The 24,842-nt window shown below is 40.2% G+C and overlaps 1 protein-coding gene across 2 annotated transcripts in view; it reads right to left on the reverse strand.

The window, feature by feature from the left end:
- LOC145345041 (histone deacetylase 2) overlaps positions 1-24,842 on the reverse strand; it is a 54,170-nt gene that overhangs the window by 23,638 nt on the left and 5,690 nt on the right. Inside the window, exons 2-6 of one of the 2 annotated variants that reach the window (XM_080192573.1) lie at positions 16,082-16,120; positions 8,187-8,299; positions 7,972-8,089; positions 4,199-4,273; positions 3,935-4,073 (exon numbers count right to left, since the gene is read on the reverse strand). In XM_080192573.1, the coding sequence (XP_080048699.1) occupies positions 3,935-4,073; positions 4,199-4,273; positions 7,972-8,089; positions 8,187-8,299; positions 16,082-16,120 (484 nt within the window). The remainder of the gene's footprint in view (positions 1-3,934; positions 4,074-4,198; positions 4,274-7,971; positions 8,090-8,186; positions 8,300-16,081; positions 16,121-24,842) is intronic. The other variant, XM_080192574.1, reaches the window with a different exon arrangement.

Below are 24,842 nucleotides of genomic sequence, written 5' to 3' on the forward strand. Positions count from 1 at the left end.
ATCAAGAACCCATCAACCCGCTTCTTAAAAATATTTAGCGAGGCAGCCTCCACCACTTCAACGGGCAGAGAATTCCAGAGATTCACCACCCTTTGAGTGAAGAAGTTCCTCCTCAACTCCGTTCTAAACCGCCTCCCCTTTATCTTGAGGCTGTGCCCCCTAGTCCTACTGTCTTTTTTGAGCGGGAAGAGTCTCTCCACCTCTATCCTATCCATCCCATTCATCATCTTATACGTCTCAATGAGATCTCCCCTCATTCTTCTAAACTCTAACGAGTACAAGCCTAGTTTATTCAGCCTCTCCTCATAGCTCAATCCCCTCAACTCCGGTATCAGCCTAGTAAACCTCCTCTGCACTCCCTCCAGGGCCAAAATATCCTTGCGCAGGTGCGGCGCCCAAAACTGCACACAGTACTCCAGCTGCGGCCTCACCAATGCCCTATACAGCTGCAGCAAGACCTCCCTACTTTTATATTCAATCCCCCTCGCTATGAAGGCCAACATCCCATTCGCCTTCCTGACCACCTGCTGCACCTGCAAGCTGGGTTTTTGTGACTCATGCACAAGGACCCCGAGGTCCCTCTGCACCGTCGCCTGCTGCAGTTTTTCGCCACGTAAGTAATAGTCCTTCCTACCATTCTTCCTACCAAAGTGGACCACCTCACACTTGCCAACATTAAATTCCATTTGCCATTTCCTGGCCCATTCGCCCAGCCTATCTAGATCCTTCTGCAGACTCTCCACACCCTCCGCACAATTTGCCATTCCCCCAATCTTGGTGTCATCAGCAAATTTCGACACCCTGCACTCGGTTCCCTCCTCCAGATCATCTATATAAATGGTAAATAGCTGAGGCCCCAGCACCGACCCCTGGGGCACCCCACTAGTCACCAACCGCCAATCCGAATAGCACCCATTGACCCCCACTCTCTACCTCCTATTTGACAACCAATCCTCTATCCACGCTAACACCCTACCCCCAACTCCATGTCCCCTGACCTTCTGCAATAACCTCTTGTGAGGTACCTTGTCAAACGCCTTCTGAAAATCCAGAAAGACCACATCCACCGGCTCTCCTCTATCCACTGCCCTAGACACATCCTCATAGAACTCCAGTAAATTTGTCAGACACGACTTCCCTTTAATGAAACCGTGTTGCGTCCGCCCTATCAAGCAATTCCCTTCAAGATGCCTCGCAATTTCCTCCTTAATGACGGATTCTAACATTTTACCTACCACAGACGTTAAACTAACCGGCCTATAATTCCCCGCCTTTTGCCTGGCACCCTTCTTAAACAACGGCGTAACATTAGCCGTTTTCCAATCTTCCGGCACTTCCCCGGAATCCAGCGACGTCTGGAAAATAACCACCAAGGCATCCACTATCACCTCCGCCATTTCTTTCAGAACCCTCGGACGCATTCCATCCAGTCCTGGGGACTTGTCCACAATCAGCCCCTCCAGTCTGTCGAGCACCACCTCTCTAGTAACAGTAATGTCATTAAGACCCTCCATTCCTACCACCTTTCCATCGCTAACACCCGGCAAATTATTCACGTCCTCCTCCGTGAAGACAGAAACAAAAAAGTTATTCAAGACCTTAGCCATATCCCCATCCCCTACCACTAGCTCCCCTTTCTCATCCTCTAAAGGACCAACGTTCACCCTAGCCAGCCTCTTCCTTTTTATATTTTTATAAAAACTCTTGCTATCCTTTTTTATATTAAGTGCTAGCCCAGCTTCATAGCTTCTCCTACCCTCCTTTATCAACTTCTTTGTCAATCTTTGTTGACATTTAAACCTTTCCCAATCCTCTTCTCGCCCACTGCTCTTAGCTACTCTAAATTCCTCCGCTTTTAATTTAACACTTTCCTTCACCTCCTTCGTTATCCACGGCTTATTACCTCTCTTCCTACTGTCCTTTTTAACCATCGGAATAAATTTCTGCTGAGCACCAAGAAAGATCTCCTTAAAGATCCTCCACTGCTCCTCAGCAGACCTACCTTCCAACGCACTCCCCCAGTCCACATTCGCCAATTCTTCTCTCATCCTACCATACTCCCCTCTATTCAAACAAAGGACGCGTGTCCGGGAACCCACTTTCTCCTCCTCCATCTGCACCAGAAACTCCACCATACAATGATCACTCTCTCCAAGAGGATCCTTCACCGCAAGGTCCCTAATTCTACCCGCCTCATTACATAGCACCAGATCCAAGATAGCTCGCTCCCTCGTCGGCTCCAACACACACTGTTCAAGGAAATTATCCCGGCAGCATTCCAAGAACTCCTCCTCGAGCCCACCTCGTCCAACATGGGTCGACCATTCAATATGCAGATTGAAATCTCCCATAACTACTGCCGTCCCATTCCTGCACGCCGCACTTATTTGCGCGTTAACAGCCCGCCCCACCTCCAGATCATTATTCGGGGGCCTATAGACGACACCCACCAGCGTCTTCCTCCCTTTGCTGTTCCTAATCTCCACCCACAACGATTCCACGTTCTGCTCTTTGGCTTCGATATCATCCCTTGCTACCACCTTGATACTATCCTTAATCAGCAGAGCTACGCCACCCCCTCTTTCCTCCTGCCTATCCTTCCTAAACACTTGATAGCCCTGTACATTCATCTCCCAGTCCCTGTCACCTTGCAGCCACGTCTCTGTAATGGCCACCAGATCGTATCCATTTGTGTCGATCTGCGCCACCAGCTCATCCACTTTATTCCGAATGCTTCGTGCATTCAGATAAAGCGCTTTCATCCCAGCCTTAAGTAGGCACAAACAAGTCATTTTCGGGTTCGCAAGTGCTGGAGTCTCAACTATTTGCAATCCATAACTTGTTTGAAGGGACTGAACGTAAGGTAGCTAAATTTGCTGATGATACAAAGATATGTCAGATAGTAAGTTGTGAAGTGGACATAAGGAGTTTGCAAAGGGAATAGGTCGCTTGATGGAATGGGCAGATCAAGAATATTGTGGGAGAATGAGAACTTGTCCACTTTGGCAAGAAGAATAAAAAAAAAAATTACTTAAATAGAGAGAAACTGCAGAACTCTGAAGCACAGAGGGAGCCCTGATACATAAATCATAAAAAGCTAGTATGCAGGTTCAGCAAATGATTAGGGTGGCAAATAGAATGGAGTTGTTAATGGCAAGGGGAATGGATATTAGAAGATTTGCTACAGTTATTGATGAGACCGCAGGCTCTTGGCTCACTGTCTGCTGATGAAACATAGAAACCCTACAGTGCATAAAGAGGCCTTCTAGCCCATCTAGTCTGCACCGACCACAATCCCACCCAGGCTCTACCCCATATCCCGAAATATTTACCCGCTAATCCCCCCAGGGGCAATTTTAGCATGGCCAATCAAACAAACCTGCACATCTTTGGACTGTGGGAGGAAACTGGAGCACCCAGAGGAAATCCACGCAGACACAAGGAGAATGTGCAAACTCCACACAGACAGTGCCCCAAGCTGGGAATCAAATCCAGGTTCCTGGAGCTGTAAAGCGGCAGTGCTAACCACTGTGCTACCCAAAATTAAAAGCTGTTTTCTTGGCTATTTTTAATCAGTGGTGGGTTGCCTTTGCTTTGCACTCTCAGGGGCAGGATGAGGACACAGGTCCCAAATCTACCTTGCCTGGAACAGGAATTGAACAGACGCCGTTTGCATTATTCTGAACCACATACTAGCTATCTCGCCAAATGAGTTAACCAGATCCCGTTTAATGTATTGCTATATAATATTTGCCACTTCCTAGCAATTTTAAAAGTAAAATTTCAGATTACATCTATTTAGGCTTAATTCTCCCTTCAGTAATTTTACTTAACAGAAATTTCTGATTATTTGTACGGTGGGACCACAATTATACAGACTAAACCAAATAAAATCAGTTATTTCCCTTAAGAAGGCAGTAGCTGCTTTACTTACTTCAGCAATTCAAGAATGGCGAGAACAATATCATTGACATAACAAAAACCTGATGCCTCAGATTTCTTGGCATGATGAAGACCTCCAGCCCAGTTGATTGCAATGTCAGTCTGTTGTCTATTGAGTTTGACTGCTGCAGCTATGTAGAAAAGGAAAATTAAAATTCTTTGACTCGCTCAGTAGAAATTTTACTTGCAATAAATTTTTCAATAAATCACATTAAAACGTAATGTCAGTTAAACCTAGAAATTTTACAAAACTTACCCACTGAACCTCCTGTTGATAACTGACAAAACTCAAACATTCCGTCAAATACAGGACAATCTTCTCCAACATTAACTGTAAAAGTAAAAAATAATTTTGTAAATCTTGCAGCTAATATTAAAATTAAGGATTAAAATGCTGGATTAATTTTTGAAATAGACAGTGCCTATCACTGATTTATTCAGGATATCAATATGAACGCAGTTGATACTGTTTTTCAACCAGTAAGCCATGATCATCTCCAGGCACACTCAAGTCTTCAATTCATATTGCTTCTATCATTAATACCAGTGTCAGGACAGCAACAATTCATCTGATAAACCAGAAGGTTGAAGGTTAGAACACATTTTGGGACATGAGCACATAATCTAGGCTGATAACTGTAATTTTCAAAGTTCCTTCTATTTAGGAGCCTCAGATTAGAAAACTGCACAAAACACAGCTATTTAAAAAAAGGCGAGGAAAGGAATCCAGGGAATTGCAATCCAGTTAGCCTGTCAGGAAATTACTAAGATCAATAATTAAGGATAAAATGACTGAACACCTTGAAGAATTTCAGTTGATCAGAAAACAAGTATGGATTTGTAAAAGATAGGTAATGCCCAATGAGCCTGGCTGAACTTCTTGAAGAGAAGAACGAATGAATGCAGGAATAAAGTGCTAAAACAGAGGATCAGCCATGAGCATAATAATTGGCAAAGCAAGCTTGAAGAGCCAAAAGGCCTACTCTTGCTCCTATTTTCAGTTTCTGCGAAACATAAAATTAAAGAATATTAATAGACTAAGCAAATAAATTTCATTGTAGGAAAATGTGGTATCATCAACTATGAGCCTAAATAAAACAGAATCCTTTGAAATGGCAAAAAGCTAGAAACATTGCAGCTCCAAAGAAATTTGGAGAGGTGTGGAGATCCATGCATCCACAGCATTAAAATGCAACGAGCAAATATCGTAAGTAGTCAAAAATACTGATGGAATTTTGGCCCTTGAATCTCGAGGACTGGAATTCAAGAAGGAAGTTACAATATAACTAGGCAACTACATTTCGGAGTACTGTGAGCACAATGCAGGTGATCTTCCCAGCCAGCTGCGCTGCTCTAGTAGCGCAGCACGCCAGGAGAAAACAGCAGCTGCCATTTCGCAGGATTCATGCTGGGGGGGACTAGGACACTGGGTCACAGTCTCAGGATATGGGGTAGGCTTCTGTGCATCTCCCAAGATAAATTATTTGGCTCCATCAGCTCTGCGCCAGAAACTGCTTTTTTTTGGGGGGGTGGGGAATAAAACGGGGAGGCTGGTGGTGCCATTGCATTGACAGATTGCTGAATACGCAGTAGTCCACTCAGCGCTCCTGATCATTGGCCAGTTCAATTGCTGGCCAGCCCCACGACCCTCAACAGTGGCCCTTCAATCCCCCACCCAGCCACTGCTGGCCTTCTAGATGTCTGACCGGCAACGGTCCTGATTTCTTAATTTCAGTCCTGGGCCCGCTAATGGGATTTAAATTTCAATCCACATATTTTAATCACTGCATTCTGATTTCCTGCATGGAGTTGACGATGCCAGAATTCCAGTAGCTGGAAACGCACAGAGGCTGTGGCACCTAGCAGGGAGCTTGCTAAATGGCCTCCACTAATGTCTCTCAGCCTGCCGCATTATTACTGCAGAGCAGCAGGCTGGGAGAATCACCCCTAAGATTTTGGTTAATAAAGAAATGAAGAGATAGGGGGGTCGAAGTCAGGGGTTCGGGTGCTGATCCGGCATGGTCTCTTGAAAGTGCTGGAGCAGGCTGGACAGCCAAATGGTATATCCCTGTTCCTGTATTTTTCTCCCGAAAAGGGACAGCTGAAGGAAAGCCTGATAGAGGTGTTCAAGGTTATGAATCAGTTTGATAAGGTAGACTTAGATATTCCAGCAAAACCAAAAATAGGAGCTGTAAATGTAAAACAGTCACTAATAAATCCAATAGGGAATTCAGGCAAAATGTATTTATATTGTAATCACTCACTAGCTAATGAGGATGCTATTTCCCGTGGTAGCAAGTTGAGTTGTGGCAACTAGTATGGGTGCATTTAAGGAAAAGCTAAATGAACATGAGGAAAGACTAGAATATTAGACGTAGTGTGGGAGGAAGATCCTATGCAGCATAACCCAAATTATCTGTTGTGTTGCAAGTACTATGTAACATTATGTAATTGCAAGATTGAGGCACCATTCCAAATGAGTTAAATCAAAGTCCCATCTGACTGTTGCACTTGTTAAATTAATCCACTCCAGAAAGTTCTTTCCAGGCAATTCTGAGAGACATTTATTTTACTTTGCCCAATCTCCTTGGTGCAACTGCACTCAAATGGTATTTTTATCCTCCTGTTAGAAATTAACTGTATGCTTAAAAGGAATTGGTTAATGCAGCAAGTAGAATATTTATACTTAGGAGGTAGCAGCTGCATCTAACCCAAAGAGAGGTCACGGTCAATTTGGGCCTCTGCAATAATGCAATAAGAGCAACTTACACAATAATTGCATTATTGCAGAGTTGCAATAATATGCAACTCTGCAATAAGAGTAACTGCATCTTTTTCTCTATCCAACCACAGATCCGACCCACAGTGCCACAATCTCCACCAAGGGTCAGGCAAGGAAGCAGCGATCAGTTCCACCCAGGACAGAATTGGGATTAAACCAATTGGGTCCATCTTGGCCACTTAGTCAACTGAGCCAAGCAGCACCACCTCCCCCCGACAACCCCCCGCAAGGAGTCAAAGTTGCTGCAGCAACATTACATCCCATTAGCAGGCCCAGGACTGAAGTTGAGAGTGGGGATGCCATGGCTAGCCTGCAGACATCCAGAAGGCCAAGTGAAGATTATCATTTGGAGCTATGAATAGTGATGGTAGAGGCTCTAATTTTCTTTCCCAATCTCACAACCTTCCACTGATGTTTGTTGGAAGGATTTGCAGAGTAATATTCAAATTGTTTGGCCACATAATAGAAGCACCTTTTTTGGCCATCAAGTTCTGGAGTGGAATTCAAACTCAAAGCTTCTGGCTCAGAGACAGGGATGCTATACACTGCGCCACAAGACCACTCAGAACTGGGCAGATACTTAAACAACTATACTTCAAGGCTCTGTCAGAACTTTCAGTTAACTTTGCTTAATTAAAATGCTTGCTGAAATGTGAAAACTGGTAAAGGTATGGAAGTAGATTACAAGTTAGTGAACTCCCCTATAGTTCAATCATCTGATAAGAAATTAGATGTGTTAACAGTTTATTAACAGGCCTCATTACCAGTTATGAGCATAAATAAATAACAGGTCAATATAAACCTTGAAACCCCTGAAAGTTTGTTTAAAGGAAAGAATTAAGATGAAAAGAGTTATAAAGAGCTTAGGGTGAGATATGCCAGGTTGGTCAATGGCAGACAATATTGCCAAGGCTCTGGAAGCTCATGCCAAGAGCTCAATATACTATTGGGCATTATGAACTAAGGGGAATCATTATAGGACATTAAAATATACATTTTTGCTGTATAACTGGTGTGTTATAGTCAATCTTAAACTCTGATTAAATATGCCCCCATACTGGTTGGAGAGTGATGGACAAAGCTCAAACTGCAGTGCTGCCTTAGACAAAATACTGAATGATGTGTCCAAGTTTCTAAGGTCAATCATAAACACTGCATTGGGATTCCCTATTCATGGAGGATTGAACAATCCTGAATTTTTGATCCTATGATTGCATTGTACAACACAATATAAATTGCATTCTTACATCTCTGCATCTGTTTGCTGTACTCTGACATGTTATCTGGTCGAATTGACCGCAGAAATTTGATGTAGTCATCACTGTGGTATTTTGTCATCTCCTCAGTTGTGGCCTTGTGTGGCCTCTAATGGAAAAATAACAAGAACAAGCCGATTACATTTTTGCTGGTTCTCCTCCATTCCCTAACTAATCAGGTTTAGAGAATATAAGTACCAACTTACATAGATTTCCATCTTTCTATACAAGCCATAATTCAGCAACAGATTATGAGTCATACGAATTCGATGTGGTTTCATAGGGTGTCCCTGCCCATAATAGTAGTTCCCTATGTCACCTGGCAAAAGGAAAAAGAAACTGCTGAATAATTAAGGAAAATTATATTTAAAAATTCATCTTATAGACTTTAGGTAAACAAGATATCTGATACTATTCATTACATCCCAACAACTAAGTAATGCAAAAATCAGTGCCAAAGTACACAATCGAGAAATTATTAAAAATATCAATAGTAAATCACTGCACAAAACTCAACCACAAATGGGAAAAAGGGATCTATGGGAACATTTGACAATACCAAAAAAAACAAAAGAAACTATCATATTGTTCCATATATTGGAAGAAAAAGGTGATTCAATTTAGTAATTAATTAAATGAGGTTTCCAATCTATTTTGTTAATAGTGATGTGACAGGTCACACTGACCAAATAATTCAACTTTCATTTCATACAGAATCTACTGATCAGCATTGGTGGAGAGGGCAACAGTAATTCCACATCTTAATTGAAAAAACTGATTTTACGACAAAAAATTAGAACTTTGTCAACAAAATTGTATCTTAAATTTTGTTTGGCGGTGTTCTTTGCGCTGACTAACAAAATCTGCTGAGGGGGAGAAAAAGAATCTTGCATTGTTTGGTCTTCATCTGCTTTATACACACAAATACATCGAGAAAATGTTCCTTCTACTTACCCAACTGACTCCTAACAAGCTAAGTAGTCCACGCTATTGCAAATTCTTTTCAACTTAGCTGACCTGAGGTGAATAACCACAAATAAAGGTTCTGGGGAAACCTTTTCCGAACCCAAGATTAATTTGATTAACGTTTAGAAGGGCAATAATCTAAAACTACTGAACTTGAATTCCATCCCAAGGTTGTACAATTGAACACAACCTTTAATCTAGCATAAACTACTAAACTTTATAAGACCCTTGTCAGGCCTCATTTAGAGTATTGTGCGCAGTTCTGGTCACCTCACTATAGGGAAGATGTAGAAGCTATTGAGAGGGTACAGAGGAGATTTACAAGGATGTTGCCTGGACTGGGAGGCATGCCTTATGAAGTTAGGTTGAGGGAGCTGGGACTCTTTTCCCTGGAGAGACGAAGGTTGAGAGGCGACCTGATAGAAGTTTACAAAATGTTGAGAGGAATAGATAGGGTGGACTCTCAGAGGCTATTTCCCCGGGTTGAAATGGTTGCTACGAGAGGACACAGATTTAAGGTGCAGGGAGGGAAGTTCAGAAGTGATGTTAGGGGTAAGTTTTTCACTTAGAGGGTGGTGAGTGAATGGAATTGGCTGCCGTCAGTGGTGGTGGAGGCGAACTCGCTGGGGTCTTTTAAAAGACTTCTGGATGAGTATATGGGGTTTAATGAGATTGAGGGTTATAGATAGGTCTGTAGGTTGGTAGGTGTTGATGTGATCGGCGCAACTCGTGGGCCGAAGGGCCTGTTTGTGCTGTAGTGTTCTATGTTCTACTGGATGTTCCTTTTTCAAGAAGCAGTGATTCCCTCAAGACTTTTCAACTGAAAGGGCTGTACCATTGAGAGCAAAACTAAATAAGTTCTGCTAGCAGCCTTGGGGTCAGGGGCACCATTGAAGCTCTGATCATAAACAAGCTGAAGTTTCTATCTGCCTGTTCACATCAGGAATGTGCTTTCAGTATTTCTGGTCATTGTAGATCTTGCCCAATATGAAGAAAAAGTTTCATCAGATTTACTGAAACACAAACGTAACCACACCAATGGTGAATGAGTGAGATTAGCTTGTTGCCAATATTAAAGGTCATACTAGCAGCTTCAAAAAACTGTGCATATGAGACTGAACGGTTTCTTCACTACCAAATCATCCTGCAGTATAAGTAGTGTAATTTGTCCCCAGTGACTAACAGCACAATTTTTTTGGAAATGTTTTAGTAACAAATGGGACAAAAGACGACAGTCATTGTTATTCATCCTTGACTAATTACTCAGCGCTTCACATTACTTAAATGTAATTTTGCACTAAACTTTCTACCATCCATGCAACACATGAGTAATATCATTCATGGCTGGCAAATAGCGCTAACAATTTATCAACTTTAAGGGCTCAGACAATTTTCAGTAAGTTATTTCTACTTTGGAAAAATCTGAAATTATAGAAGTTCACACAGTTCATTAAAGCCCTTGCCAAGCACAACAAATTGGGAAAATGTATCTGAGCCTACTATCCCTCAATGGGGTCTTGCAGACAGAAAATTGTATTGGGTTACCATTGACTAGAAACTCAACTGGACTTGTCACATAAACACAGTGGCTACAAGAGCAGGTCAGAGGTTAGGAATACTGTGGCAAGATAACTCATCTACTGACTCCCCAAAGCCTGTCCACCATCTACAAGGTACAAGTCAGGAATGTGATGGAATAATCTTCACTTCTCTGGATGGGTGCAGCTCCAACACGCAAGAAGCTTGACATCATATAGCACAAAGCAGCCCGCTTGATTGGCACCACATCCACAAACATTTACTCCCTCCAGGATGCACTGCAGCAATTCACCGAAGACCCTTAGACAGCACCTTCCAAACCCACGACCACTTCCGTCTAGGAGGACAAGGGCAGCAGATACACAGAAACACCGCCACCTACAAGTTCCCTGCCAAGCTACTCACCATCCTGATTTAGAAATATATCACTGTTCCTTCGCAGTTGCTGGATCAAAATCCTAGAATTCCCTCCCCAATGGCATTGTGGGTGAACCCACAGCACGTAAACTCTGGTGATTCAAGAAGGCAGCTCACCACCACCACCTTCTCAAGGGCAACTAAGGGTAGGCAACAAATGCTGGCCAGTCAGCAAAGCTCATGTCCCATGAATGAATTTTGAAAAAGCATCTGCAACTTACCACCCATTGATCTCAACTGGCTGTAGGAAGGGGCCCAATGATGCTCAAGCTCTCCAGAAAATTTCACCCAAAATTTGGTTAAAATTAATTCCATCCAACTCTGAAGGCAAGGTTCTGTAACGTTTCTCTCTAATCCCTCTCTAACCTTTCTCATAATAAATGGAAATTCATAGTAACCAGTCACAACACTGCCTCATTCATTCTATGCAGTCCATGAGCATTCATGTTCCAATAGCATTCAATATCTTCCCATATATACTTATTACAAGTCCCAATTATATCTATCCACTTTAATTGCCTTTATCAACACAACAGTAACTAACTTTTCTGGAAGTCTATTTCAAACTATAAGCAGGGAAAATTATATCTAATCTCAAGCCTTGCTTGAAACTTATTTACTATTTGTATCACCTAGTTATGCAGCCATAATCTAGACTAAATGATCTCCTGAGATCTATATTTTATCAGAGATTTTGAAAAACTGGTTCTTGTCCCATGTGATCTTTCTTCCACTGAAGACAAGCCTTGGGTTTCAATTTATAAAGAAAGAAGAGCATGCTGAGGATGATTCTATCTCATCAACAATCTATTGAAAGTAGGGTAACTAAAACATTACACACTCAAGACTATATAATGTATAAATTACTAGAATAACTTACTTTGACTTCTATTTACTCCCCTATTTAATTAGCCAAGCTGTCAAACTCCACATAGTTCAGCAATTTTCAATGATTAATACTCGTATCAAAATTTTTTCCACCATTGCTAATAGACACTCTCTAATCATGCACCTATCACTTCAACACATTTTACATTTGCTACATTAAAAATCCATATTGCACCTAGTTACATTGTTTAATTTGTCCAGATAAACTTAAGTTACGCAAATCACCCTATCATTATAACTTGATGCTAGCAGCTCATTTACCTAAGAGCTTGTTTCTAGTCATCTATTGTGCCTATCTAATGTAACCCCAAGACTTATTGTCCATTCCTTTCTTCTGCCGAAGCATTTCTCTATATTAGGTGCGCTTGTAAAATGTATACTATCACTGCTTCTAAAATTTCTGTAGTCAATTAATACACTGAGGTTTTATGTCATAGCTTGAATATTGAAGAGTTACTGATGGGGATATAAGTGTAGTATTGACATGGTGTGCTTGGTCGAAGTCTTAGATTATATTTTATCTTCATTTGAAGCAATTTTTTCAAGTAGCATCTCGGCCTTACAGCTAAGATGCAAATGAGATCAAGCCTTGGAGGAGAAGCTATGCCTACTCCAATCAGCTTGGATCATATAGATCAAGCCCAAGACAGGAGGTGAGAGCCCTTCTTGTCAGCTTGGATCAGGAATGCCTCAACTTGTTGAGACTCTGAATTGGACTTGATTGGGCTGAATTGGAATAAAAGCAAAAACAAAATTGGTGGGGATATAAAATGCTTCTTCCCAATATGTCAAATTGTATATTATAAATTTTTTATCAGGGGGAGAAAGGGGAGAGAACAATTATTTACTAAGCAGCACGCTTTGTATTCTCACCATACTTCACCAAAAATTAAATATTTAAAAGTATTTCCTCAGAACTACAATCATACACTTCCAACACACCCAATAATGCAGAGGATAAAGAAGCAGCAGTGGTAGTTTCTAAACAGTATCCAACAATAGATTATTAAATTTCAGAAAGACGCCTACAAGGGGCTATTTATTCAAAATCAAGCAGTTCTTTGTGATTTGGAAGCTCAAAACACTTGAAAATTCACACTCTCTGGTTTGTTCAAGAAAACAGCATTCTCAAGAATAATCAGTCAAGCAACTTTTATTTCTACATACTACCAAGACTGCAAGATTTCCGTAAGCCTTAACTATTGTTTGTATTTATAAATGCAGGGAAATGAGGACACTGGGAATTTCAAATCCTACAACACGCAGTCAATCATTGCAGTCCATAGATTTATGAGTATCTTTTCAAAAATTCAATTTTTCCTAATTAATTTATACTGTAGCTAAAACTATTAAATGTATCTGTTAAAATCATTTAATTGCAGTGCAAAAGAATAACCGATTATAGAGACAAGAGAAAGAGTATTAGTGATATAAAAGTAATAATTCCAACTTAGTTTCCTCTATATAAAGTTAAAATCCAACAGAACAGTACTTTCCTATTTAATTCAAGTCAACGACCCTTCAAATATTCCGAGGCCTTGACATCCTTCATAGCTTGTGATGCCCAGGACATAAACATTAGGAACAGGAGTAGGCAATTCAGCCCCTCAAGCCTGTTCTGCCATTCAATGTGATCATGACTGATCTCAACTCAACCTTTACACCATTTTCCTGCCCGTTCTCTATAACCCTTCATCCAATTACTAATTAAAAATCTATTTCCTCCTTAAATTTATTCAAATGTCCTGGCATCCACCTCACTCTAGGGTAGTGAATTCCACAGAAACACCATTCTTTGAGAGAGACAGTTTCTCCTTCTCCCTGTTTTAAATCTGCTATCCCGTATCCTAAGATCATGTCCTCTTGTTCTAGATTTCCATACAAGAGGAAACACCCACTCTGTCCACTTGTCAATACCTTTCATCATCTTATATGCCATTAGATCTCTTCTTCTTCTAAACTCTACAGAGTATAGGCATAAATATGCAATCTCTCTTCATTAGACAACATCCCCCCCCCGCCAATCTCTGGGATCAATCTAGCGAAGCTCTTCTGAATTGCCTCTAATGCCTCTACATCCTTTCTCAAATAAGGGAACCAAAACTATACACACCATCGCCTTGCAATTACAGCAACAGTTCCTTACTAGCTATAAATGCCAAAATTCCAGTTGCTTTCTTTATTCCCTGTTGTACCATAATACCAGTTTTCTGCGACCCATTCACAAGGATACCCAGATCCCTCTGCACCAAAGCACCCCTAAGTCTCTCCATTCAAATAATAAGTTGCTTTTCCATTTTTCCAACAAAAATGGATAACCTCACCCATATCCACGTTAAGCTCCATTTGCCACATTTTGGCCCACATCCTTTTGTAAATTTCTTATTTCCTCGTTGCAACTTACTACTTCACCTTCGTTAGCACCATCTACAAATTTAACTATAGTACCTTCTATCCCTGTATCCAAGTCATTAATACGGATTGCAAATAGTTGGGGCCACAAGCACCAAGCCGTGTGGCACCCAACTAGTACCATCTTGCCAACCAGAAAAAGACCCATTTATACAAATCTCTGCCTGCTGTTAATTAGCCAGTCTTCTACGCAAGATAATAAATTATTTCAACTCCATACGATCTTACAGTGTGTATTAACCTTCTGTGTGGCTCTTTATCAAATGCCTTTTTGAAGTCCAGATATACATTGACAGGATCCCTATTATCCATTTGGCTTGCTACACTACATCTTTGAAGAACTTTAGTAAATTAGTCAAACATAATTTACCCTTCATGAAGCCAGACTGACTCCGACGATTGGTTTTAACTTTCCACACGTCCAGTTTTACTTCCTTAATACAGTGCACTGCCTCCCAGAGCAGAGAAAAATGCAGGGGGTGGCAGAGAATCTCACCCTACAATTCCCTGTATTAAGTTTCACCTGAATATGTCTGGCCATTCCCATCTGTAATTATTCCCCTACTTACACTTCTCTGTATCATGTTGCTCGCAAACTTTGAAATTATGCCCTGTTTACCTATTAACTGTACATCAAAAAAAGCAGTATTCCTAATATCAACCATGGGGCATCACTGTCTTTTTTTGCCCCAAGCTACTCATCACCATTCTGCTTTCTGATTCTTAGCCAGTTTTATATCCATGCTTATATCCACCCATCCATCCTACTCATTAATTCCATGGACTAAAACTACTATTTTTCATATTATACATTTACTTGTTCTGAATGCATCAGCAAGGCAGTGTACTGAAGTGATGAAACGTAGGACGCTTGGTTGCAATTTCCTCAAATATTTAATGTCCAATCTCGACCATGTTATTATTGAGATGAAGCAAGCAGTCTCTGACATTTTACAACAGTTGAAGGGAAGGGTTGCACTAAAATTTAAGTTCAGTATTCATAATTGCCTAAGAATATGCCTCATTCCAGTTCTCAGTTATATAAAAAGGCATGGAAATTAGAAAAGGAGGAAGAGGAAAGAAACTCAGCAGGTCTTGTTTCTCAGGTCAAAGCTTATTCTGATTGTTTGGAATTGTCAAATGCAGTTGAATCAATGTCACACGCAAATCCGAATAAACTAAATAAATTAGAATGGACGACGAGAAAAAAGTCAATAAACATTCACAGTATTAAGAGTGAACTGTGTAATAAAGTGATTACACAGAGATCGAATTCCTTTTAAATAGCAATATTTTTACACCAAATTCATTCAACTACTATCAGAACAATAAAAGACTTCAACAGTCAGAAAACACATTGTTATTATATGCACAAAACACAAGTCTAGTTACCTAGATTTAGCTCTGCCAATGAAATGTCCAACATGGTACCTACATTTCAAAAAATCATTCTGCTTCGCAACATAAACTGTCCCGAAGCAAACTGATAATGTCAAGCCATACCAACATTATTTTTTTCTGAGAGCTACTTCATGTTGGAGCAATTACTTGGCATAAAGAAACACAAAATGGCAGGTCACAAACCAGAGATAAAAAAAAAATGCCATCAAAAATGTGGTTTTCCTTTCCTTTCCAATTGTTTTGACTGGGGGGAGAAGGAAGGGAAGAGTCTTGCACTACAAGTATTGCATCTTTATATTTTTACTAATGAATATTAATTTATAATTTCGGAAAAAAATAATTTGTAAGTGAAGGAGAATGATAAGGATTATTTTGAACCTGCTTGCTACATGTGACAATATTATTATAATTATAGGTTAGTATCATACAAAAAATTCAATGCTTCTTCAGATTTTTTGGTCAAAAACTAAGAACTTACCCACAGCATCAGTACTGTCAGTTCCACTTAAGTGAACACCTGATAAATGAACATTTCTGTTAAGTAAACAGTAATTGAAAAACCAAAACTATCTACACATATAAATAAAATTCCATTTATTACACATTTGGTCACACTTTCTAAACTGCAATTACTTTTGTATGATTGTGATTATTTGAACATTGATATTACAGGTAACTATTTGAATAATTTACACTGTGCCATTAGAATTAAATAGCATGTATTACATTGTGTTACAAAAAAACTAATAGCTCGCAATGAATTCCATGTAAAATTAATAAATCTCATGGAAACAAGTTTAGATTTAAAAGGAATCATCTGCAATTCTGTTGAAAATGTGCTGTTCTTATTTAGAAAAACATGTAATTGTTAAAAGGGGGAAGCAAAGAAACATCTAACAGTTTGGAGAACAATACTCTGAGCGTGTGTGGAAAACAGAAAAGAGTGATTAATATAAAATGGTAAAACAACTCAACCTTGGTCCTCAAATTCCATTTTAATAAATGTTTATGAGTAATTAATCCTTGAACAACTCTTTCAGAAATGCCCCATGTCACCAGACTTATTTAGTACCATGGGAAAAGATGTGCAATTTTGTGAATGGGCTTTGTCATACGTTCATATACTTAAGTGTATATTCTTCATTTACCTCAAATTGATTCCAGCACCATCAAGAAACTTGCAACCACCAATATCTCACTCTTTTATGCTCTACTTTTGTTCATTTAAATTACTTTTTGCATTAATAAACAGAATCCTCTGACAATTTGATACAAACCACGTCAAATTACAAGGTGACTCTACATTCAAGATAATAACTTTACCAAATTAATCAGAGTTTGTTTGCAAGAACAAAGTCTTTAAAAAAAAACTTCCAGGCACCCAATGATGTGCTTGGGGGTGAAAAAAACTCTTAAACATGTGCAAAACAATCCACATCTCCACTATGTTTTACTGAAATATCAAAAGTACACTGAATATTCAGTCAGAAGTAAGTGTGGATAGCTTACCATATTTATCATTTAGCCATTTTACATCTTGGCTAAAGACCACATTCTTAAAATTAGTCATCTTGTAGTTTTCCTGAGAGTAGTAGAATTCTCCTCCAATGAGCAGGTTCTAACTTAGCCTAGGGTAAAAATATCAGCTGGCACACAAGGCTTATAGGCTCCTCATTCCTGGAGTGCACTTACTTCCAGGGTCTACAGTAAATTTGGCCTTTCAACTGAGAATTCAGATTTAATGAGAATTTAAAATTCCAGGACAAAAAAAGGGCAAGAAGAATTTCACACTGACCCTACACTTTAACAGAACTTTCCCATTGCAATCTATCCTTTCAACAGCTACTTAAAGCAGCAGCTTCTTCTTTCCCATTTTCCCTTTATTTCAGGGGCATATATAGAAAAGACTGTTCCCTGTCTCCCCTTAAGAGTTTTGATAGTAATTTTTTTTATATATTGTTTCTTGAGATGATTAACTGCACCTGTTCAGGTCAGAGCAAAAAACTGGAAAATGGGTGGCAAACTACCTGAAGAGGCCTAGAACAATTCTAACTTTGTAATATATAAAATTACAAATTAAGTCAGAGTGTTGTAATACTGTAGATCACACACTGGACGTGATGCATTGGTCTGAAGTAAGCATTCAACTAGACATTCCAAGAGTTAAACATTCTGGCTATCTGGAATATTTTTACACAAAGACAGAACGTGAACATTATAGAATGCAATCTGTCATTTCATAATAATGGTGGGAGAACAAAAAATGTAATGCAAAGTACAAAAACTCTGTAAATAATACAAGTTTACACATTTATAACTAAAGAATTATAGAAACTCTACAGTACAGAAAGAGGCCATTCGGACATCAAGTCTGCACCAACCACAATCCCACCCAGACCCTGTCCCCATATCTTAATGTATTTATGCACTAATCCCTCTAACCTACACCTCTCAGGACACGAAGGGCAATTTTTTTAGCATGGCCAATCAACCTAACCCACACATCTTCGGACTGTGGGAGGAACCGGAGCACCCAGAGGAAACCCATGCAGACACGAGGAGAACATGCAAACTCCACACAGATAGTGACCCAAGCTGGGAATCGAACCCAGGACCCTAGTGCTGTGAAGCAGCAGTGCTAACGAGTGTGTTACCGTGGCCCCCCAGTGATAATTAAGCTATTTTAATCTTATCGTCTTGGAGTTGATACTATAGTCCATCACATTTATTAGCCCGTGAATTCTTCCACTACTTTGTATAATTTTCAAAGGAGCAAACGTGTGAAAAGACAGAAACAAAATTCCCATAATGGAGCATGGGTGAGATCTGCCTATAAATGAAACATCTCCACTTTTAGTCTGAGAAATTGATTTTAAAAATACATCATGGACAAAGTTGTCACAAACAGTTAAATATATCACTACCTCAAAAAAACAAGCATAATTTCATAGAATGGTTTCAGCACAGGAGGCAGCCATTTGGCCCTTTGTGAATGCGCCAGCTCTCTTAAAGAGGTACTCTTTAATTTCCTCCCTTTCCCCATCGCCCTGCTAATCATCTTTCTGCAGGTGTTTATCCAATTCCAATTTAAAAGCTATGATTGAATCGGACTCTACAACATTTTAGGCAGCGTATTCCAGATCCTAACCACTCGCTGCATATAAATGGTTTTGCCATTGGTTCTTTTACCGATCATCTTAAATCAGTGTTCTTGGGTTCTCAGGGAACGGTTTCTGTCTTTCTACTTCATCTAGATTTATCACGATTTTGAACTCTTCCATCAAATCTCCTCTCAACCTTCTCTTTGCTAAAGAGAACAAACCCAGCTTCTCCAATATATCTCACATCCTCACAAACATTCTTATAAATTATTCTGCTTCCCCTCTGAAACCTTTACATCCTTCCTAGAGAGAGGTGCCCAGAATTAGACGTAATAATCCAGTTGAAGACGAACCACCGTTTCATAAAGTATCATAACTTCCTTATCTTTTGTATTGTTGGCTCTAATTATAGAGCCAATCCTGTATGCCTTATTAATTATTTTCTGAACCTGCTCTGCCACCTGCAACAATTTGAGCTCATTTCCCCCTTGGTTGCACCCTTTGTTTTATATTGCCTCTCCTTATTCTTTTTTCTAAAATACATCACTTCAGATTTCTCTGCATTAAATTTCATCTGCCATGTTTCCACTCAGCTTGTCCATGTCCCCTTGAAGATTAAAACTATCCTCTTCACAGTTTCAAGTTTTGTGTCATCTGCAAAACTGTGGTCTGTACGCCCAAGTCATGTCATTAATATATTCCAAGCAGTCATCCTTGTACTCACCCCTGGGGAATCCCACTGTAGACCTTCCCTTGTCTGAAAAAGATCTGTTTACCACTATTCCTGTTTCTTGTCAATCAGTAAAGTTTATATCCACAATGCCACTTTCCCTTTTCTAACATGGGCTTAAACTTTGTCGGGATGCCTATAATCTGGCACTTCAGCAAATGCAGGGATGAGAGTGCCCAAAGGCAAAAAGGTTGGACGTTCTTTAGTGACAAGGAATCATGTAACGAGAGAACATTTTACAATCTGTAATGTAATACCATTTCAAATGGGTGGAATAATTTGACTTCAAGTAAACAGAAACATCAGTTTTCTCTTTGTCTGTTATTGCCATCAAGATTGGGAACTAATACATTTATATAAAATTACCAAAGTGAGCTCAGCATTAAATGCACTATGCGCATGTAATGTAAATCTATATTAATAACAGAACATGACCTTGCCGGGTTACATATATATGAAGCAAAGCAAAGGACTATGGCAGTGTTTCACAAACTATTTTCCAATGTGACCCCATTTTATCTTGTCTCAAGAGCAATTAAGAATGGGCAGCAAAAGCTGGCCTTGAATCAATTTCTAAATATTTTTAAAAACTTTGGAACTTAATGTGACCCCAGATTCCAGTAAAATGCAAAAGAGCAATAAAGCAGCATATTATTGCTTTGTATACTGTTACTAAAGTTTGCATTTTATAGATCAACATTAGATCACATAAACGTGAAAATCCATTTTTGAAGTAGTTATAATTCTTTTTCATTTACTTGCCAAACTCTTCATATTCCATTGTGACAGAAGACTCAGTTAAGCCCTTTTACCTTCTAGCCCCTCCAACCCCACAGACACATTGTAATCAGCTCTTCTTTCACCAAATCCCTCTTTAACCCTCCTACCACTCCTCTCTAAGCTCCTCAATCAGTTCCCCACTCATCTCCTCCCTCCCAACTCAGCACCACTAATGCAACCCTTCCCTCTCTCCCCATTCATCCCCTACAATTTTATCCTGCCCACTATCTCTTCCCCTCGTAATTTTGTACATGTCTATCAAGTCACTCCTCAACCTTCTTTGTTCCAAGGAAAATAACCCTAACCTATCCAATCTCTCCTCTAGCCCTGGCAACATTCTTGTAAACCCCTTCTGCACTCTTTACAGAGCAACTACGTCCTTCCTGGCCTTAGGGCCTGGACCCCAGCCCTTTTTACCCAACCTCCTCCCACACCCAGAATCCCAGCCCCCAGGTCTTGGGATCACAACTCCCCACTGGCCCCAGATCCTAGCTGCCAGGCCTCAGCTTCACTGCAGCTCACCTCCCCCCTCCCTTCCAGCCTCCAGACTTGTGAAATAGTGATCCAGAAGTCAGAATTCTGCCAAACGATGGAAGTTTCTCATCTCTGCAAACATTTTTTTAAAAAATTCACATCAACTCACCCTGTAACCTCATCAAAAAACTCAATGAAGTTCTTAAACATGATTTGCTTGTAATAAATCTGCACTGGTTTTTCTTAATTAATCCATACTTGCCCGATTGATTGTTAACTTTCATCTGGAACATCTAATAAAAAAACTTTCCCATCAGGGAATTTAAACCGACTGGTCAAAACTTGCTGGGCTTATACTTGCACCTTTTTTGAACAATTATGTGATATTTGCAGTTCTCCAGTCTTTTGCCACCACCCCTATATTTGAGGAGGATTAGTTGATTAATGGCCAATACCACTGCAATTTCCACCCTTACATTCCTCAGCATCCGCAGATGAATCCCATCTGGTTCCGATCACTTATCAACTTTTGAGTATGGCTAGCTCCTGTAATATCTTCTCTTTCGTTATTTTCAGCCTGTTCAGTATCTCAACTACCTCTTCTTCACTTGATGACAGATACAAAATAACATTTCCACTCCCATCATCTGTAGATCTCTTTTTTAGTCTCTAATTGTCCAACTCCAGCTCTTATTACCATTATACTATTTATATGTCTTATGTTAGCTGCCAGTCTCTTCTCATTCTCACTTTGCCTCATTAATTTATTTTTTCACTTCCTCTCTGAACGTCCTATATCATAGAAATCATAGAAACTCCACAATGCAGAAAGAGGCCATTTGGCCCATCGAGTCTGCACCGATCACAATCCCACCCAGGCCCTATCCTCATAACCTACACATCTCAGGACACTCAGGGGCAATTTTAGCATGGCCAATCAACCTAACCCGCACATCTTTGGACTGTGGGAGGAAACTGGAGCAACTGGAGGAAACCCACGCAGACACGAGGAGAATGTGCAAATTCTACAGACCCGAACTGTGAATCGAGCCCAGGTCTCTGGAGCTGTGAAGCAGCAGTGCTAACCACTGTGCTACCGTGCCACCCATATTCAGCCTTGTTTTCAATCTGACATTTATCATATGTCCCCTTTTTCTGTGTCGTCTTGCCATCTTATCTCTTTCATCATCCAGCAAGCTCTGGTTTTGCTTGTCCTAGCTTTCTCTCTTGGGAATGTACATTGATTGTACCCAAAACATTTCCTCACTTAGAAGGCAGCCTATGGTTCTGTTATGATTTTGCCTGCTGATCGTTACCTGAGACAGATCCATCTTCCTCCTTGTCCACCTGTACAGCTGGGCAATTTGTGTTGTGATGTGGTTGGCTCTGGCTGCATTTCCCAGATGGACCACCATCCCGAACAGTATTCAGAGCTGAACACAGGTCGAGTGTGACATGCACTCAGGACTCTGGCACTACCTGCTTGATCCTTCCTGATTGTCTGATGATCATCTAGTCCCTTTCTGCTTGCACATCATTATGTTGCATGGCATCCACGAAACACAAAACTTGCAGCTAGAACTCTTCCAGCAGATAATTCCTGCAAGTGATTGTCCAGGATACAAGAAGCATCCTGGAGTACACACATGGAGCATGGTGAACATTCCACGGATTCAGGTGGCTTGTCATGCCTCCATTCACTGGATAGTAATTATATTTTTTAGAAATAAAATGACTTTTAAAAATGAACTTTTAAGATTTAAAAAGCAAATACAATTATTTTAGTTCTTATCTAACATCCTTACCTCAATATTTAGCCTCCATAATTATTTCAGTTCCCTCAAGTTCTGCTGCTCATTCCATGCCACAATTATCCCAACAACATTTTCACTTTCTGCCTGTGCTCTTTCTGGTCAAGAATTTGTTCTTGCATAGCACTTTTTTATAATCCCACTCTGCTCATTCCCGATCTTGAGTTGGCTTTGCTGCCCTTCTTATTCCGCACCATTCTTGCCCAGTTCTCACTCTTCCTGTGCTGGGGTTCTTTCTCCCTGAACCACACAGCTCACTCTTCTCTTGGTCTGGGGCTTGCTCTGCTGCCACATCTTTTATCACACAATGCAGCACGGTGGTACTTGCTCTGCTGCCTCACAGCGTCAGGGATACAGGTTCAATTCTCGGTTTGGATCACTGTCTGTGCGGAGTCTGCATGTTCCCCCCACGTATGCGTGGTTTTCCTCCGGTTGTCCGTTTTTTTCCCCCACAGTCCGAAAGATGTGCCGGTTAGGTGCACTGGCCATGCTAAAATTCTCCCTCAGCGTACCTGAACAGACACCGGAGTGTGGTGACCAAGGAATTTTCACAGTAACTTAATTGCAGCATTAAGCCTACTTGTGACATTAATAAGAAAAACAAGCTTATCAGCCTGGACATTGGTTTCTTATTCTCCAACCAAAGGAGAAAATGTTGGAAAATCTCAGCAGGTCTGGCAGCATCTGTAAGGAGAGAAAAGAGCTGACAGCTCTGACAAAGGATCATCTGGACTTGAAACGTCAGCTCTTTTCTCTCCTTACAGATGCTGCCAGTCCTGCTGAGATTTTCCAACATTTTCTCTTTTGGTTTCACATTCCAATATCTGCAGTAATTTGCTTTTATTAGGTTGGAGAATAAGGTTCGGCATGCGCTCAAAAGCACAAAGAATTAAGATTAGAGGAGCCTTTTGATAGTGAGAGAGATAGCAAGGTGGACGAGCTTTAGGGAACAAAATTCCAGTGTAAAGTCGTAATAACAAAAGGCTCTTATAGTAGAGATCAGGATGCAGAGACATTGGTCTATGCTCAAAAAAAGTGGACAGTAAAAGGTGAGCCATGAAGTAATTTGAAGTCACGAAGGGATATGAAAATAAACAAAAAGTTTATTAATTCAATAGTCCAGAATTTGCAACAAGGTAATAGTGAGACTATCAGTGCTCACCATTATAATAGAGAAAATCTGACAACAACTTCTGGAGAACATACGACGGAAGCTAACAACAGAAACCCAGAATTGCCATGAGAGATTTCCTTGCCCTCCACAGGATGCAACACTGCAGGCTTGAGCCACGACAGATCAGCCATGATCTTATTGAATGGCGGGGCAGGCTCAAAGGGCTAGATGGCCTACTCCTGCTCCTATTTCTTATGTTCTTATGTTCTTATAAGCGGAGTATTCAGGAATATCTGAGTTTTTAACGAAACAATCAAGTAATAATTACTGAACAACATATCTGGCTCTGAAAATGAGTGTTGGAGAATTTTTCCCATGTTTTTGTTACTTATCTTCTTTAATCCCATCTACCATTCCCAATTTTATTTCAGTTTCTGTACTGTCTTATATTTTTTGCTTTGTACTTCCTGGCTTACACTGGAAATATCTCAGTAAGAATTTTCAACCTTACTGATTGAAGAGCCACATTGCTGCTTGATCTATTCAGAGGCTAAAGCTCCCATTTATAGAGCACAACACTAGGTAAGATGCTGAATTAGAAGAATTCTCTGCTGACATATTCTCTACAAATATATCAGTAATTGCCAGTGAGATGATGGACTAAAATAGCCCTTTCACCGCTGAGAGCAAAATCCAGACATATATTAACTAATGAGTGAGAGGCGCTTAATAGAGTACAGTCAGCAGAGTTCTGGATAAATTAGCGAAGGAAGCTTGGAATGGAAGGTTGCTTCAAAAATTGAATAATGTCTTAGAAATAAGTAATTCTGACAGACCGGATGTGGGGTTTAAAGTTCAAGGTGTGCTGCAAATCAACCTTGTGCACCAGAGTTTAACTTGGAAAAAAGATCAAATGTATAAAAAACCTACATCTGAAGACATTAAGCCAAATAGTAAAAGGGAAATCAACAAGAAGCATAAAAATTCCAACAAGAGTGAGCAGTAAGGAAACCTTCAGGGCTGTTAGAATGACAAGTACAATTGCCAGAATATTGTCAAGATCCATAGCCTTTGTAATATCCAATTCTTGACATCACATGGAGTGAACTGAATTGGCTGAGTCGATGACACTAGGGATTTCGGAGCAGGCAGAGATGGATCATCCACTTGGCACTTCTAGCTGAAGATTGTTCTGAATGCTTCAGCCTTGGCTTTTGCACAGATGTACT

The sequence above is a fragment of the Carcharhinus amblyrhynchos genome, chromosome 7 (assembly GCF_965287045.1).
Source record: "Carcharhinus amblyrhynchos chromosome 7, sCarAmb.v2.hapA, whole genome shotgun sequence".
Lineage (NCBI taxonomy): Eukaryota > Metazoa > Chordata > Chondrichthyes > Carcharhiniformes > Carcharhinidae > Carcharhinus > Carcharhinus amblyrhynchos.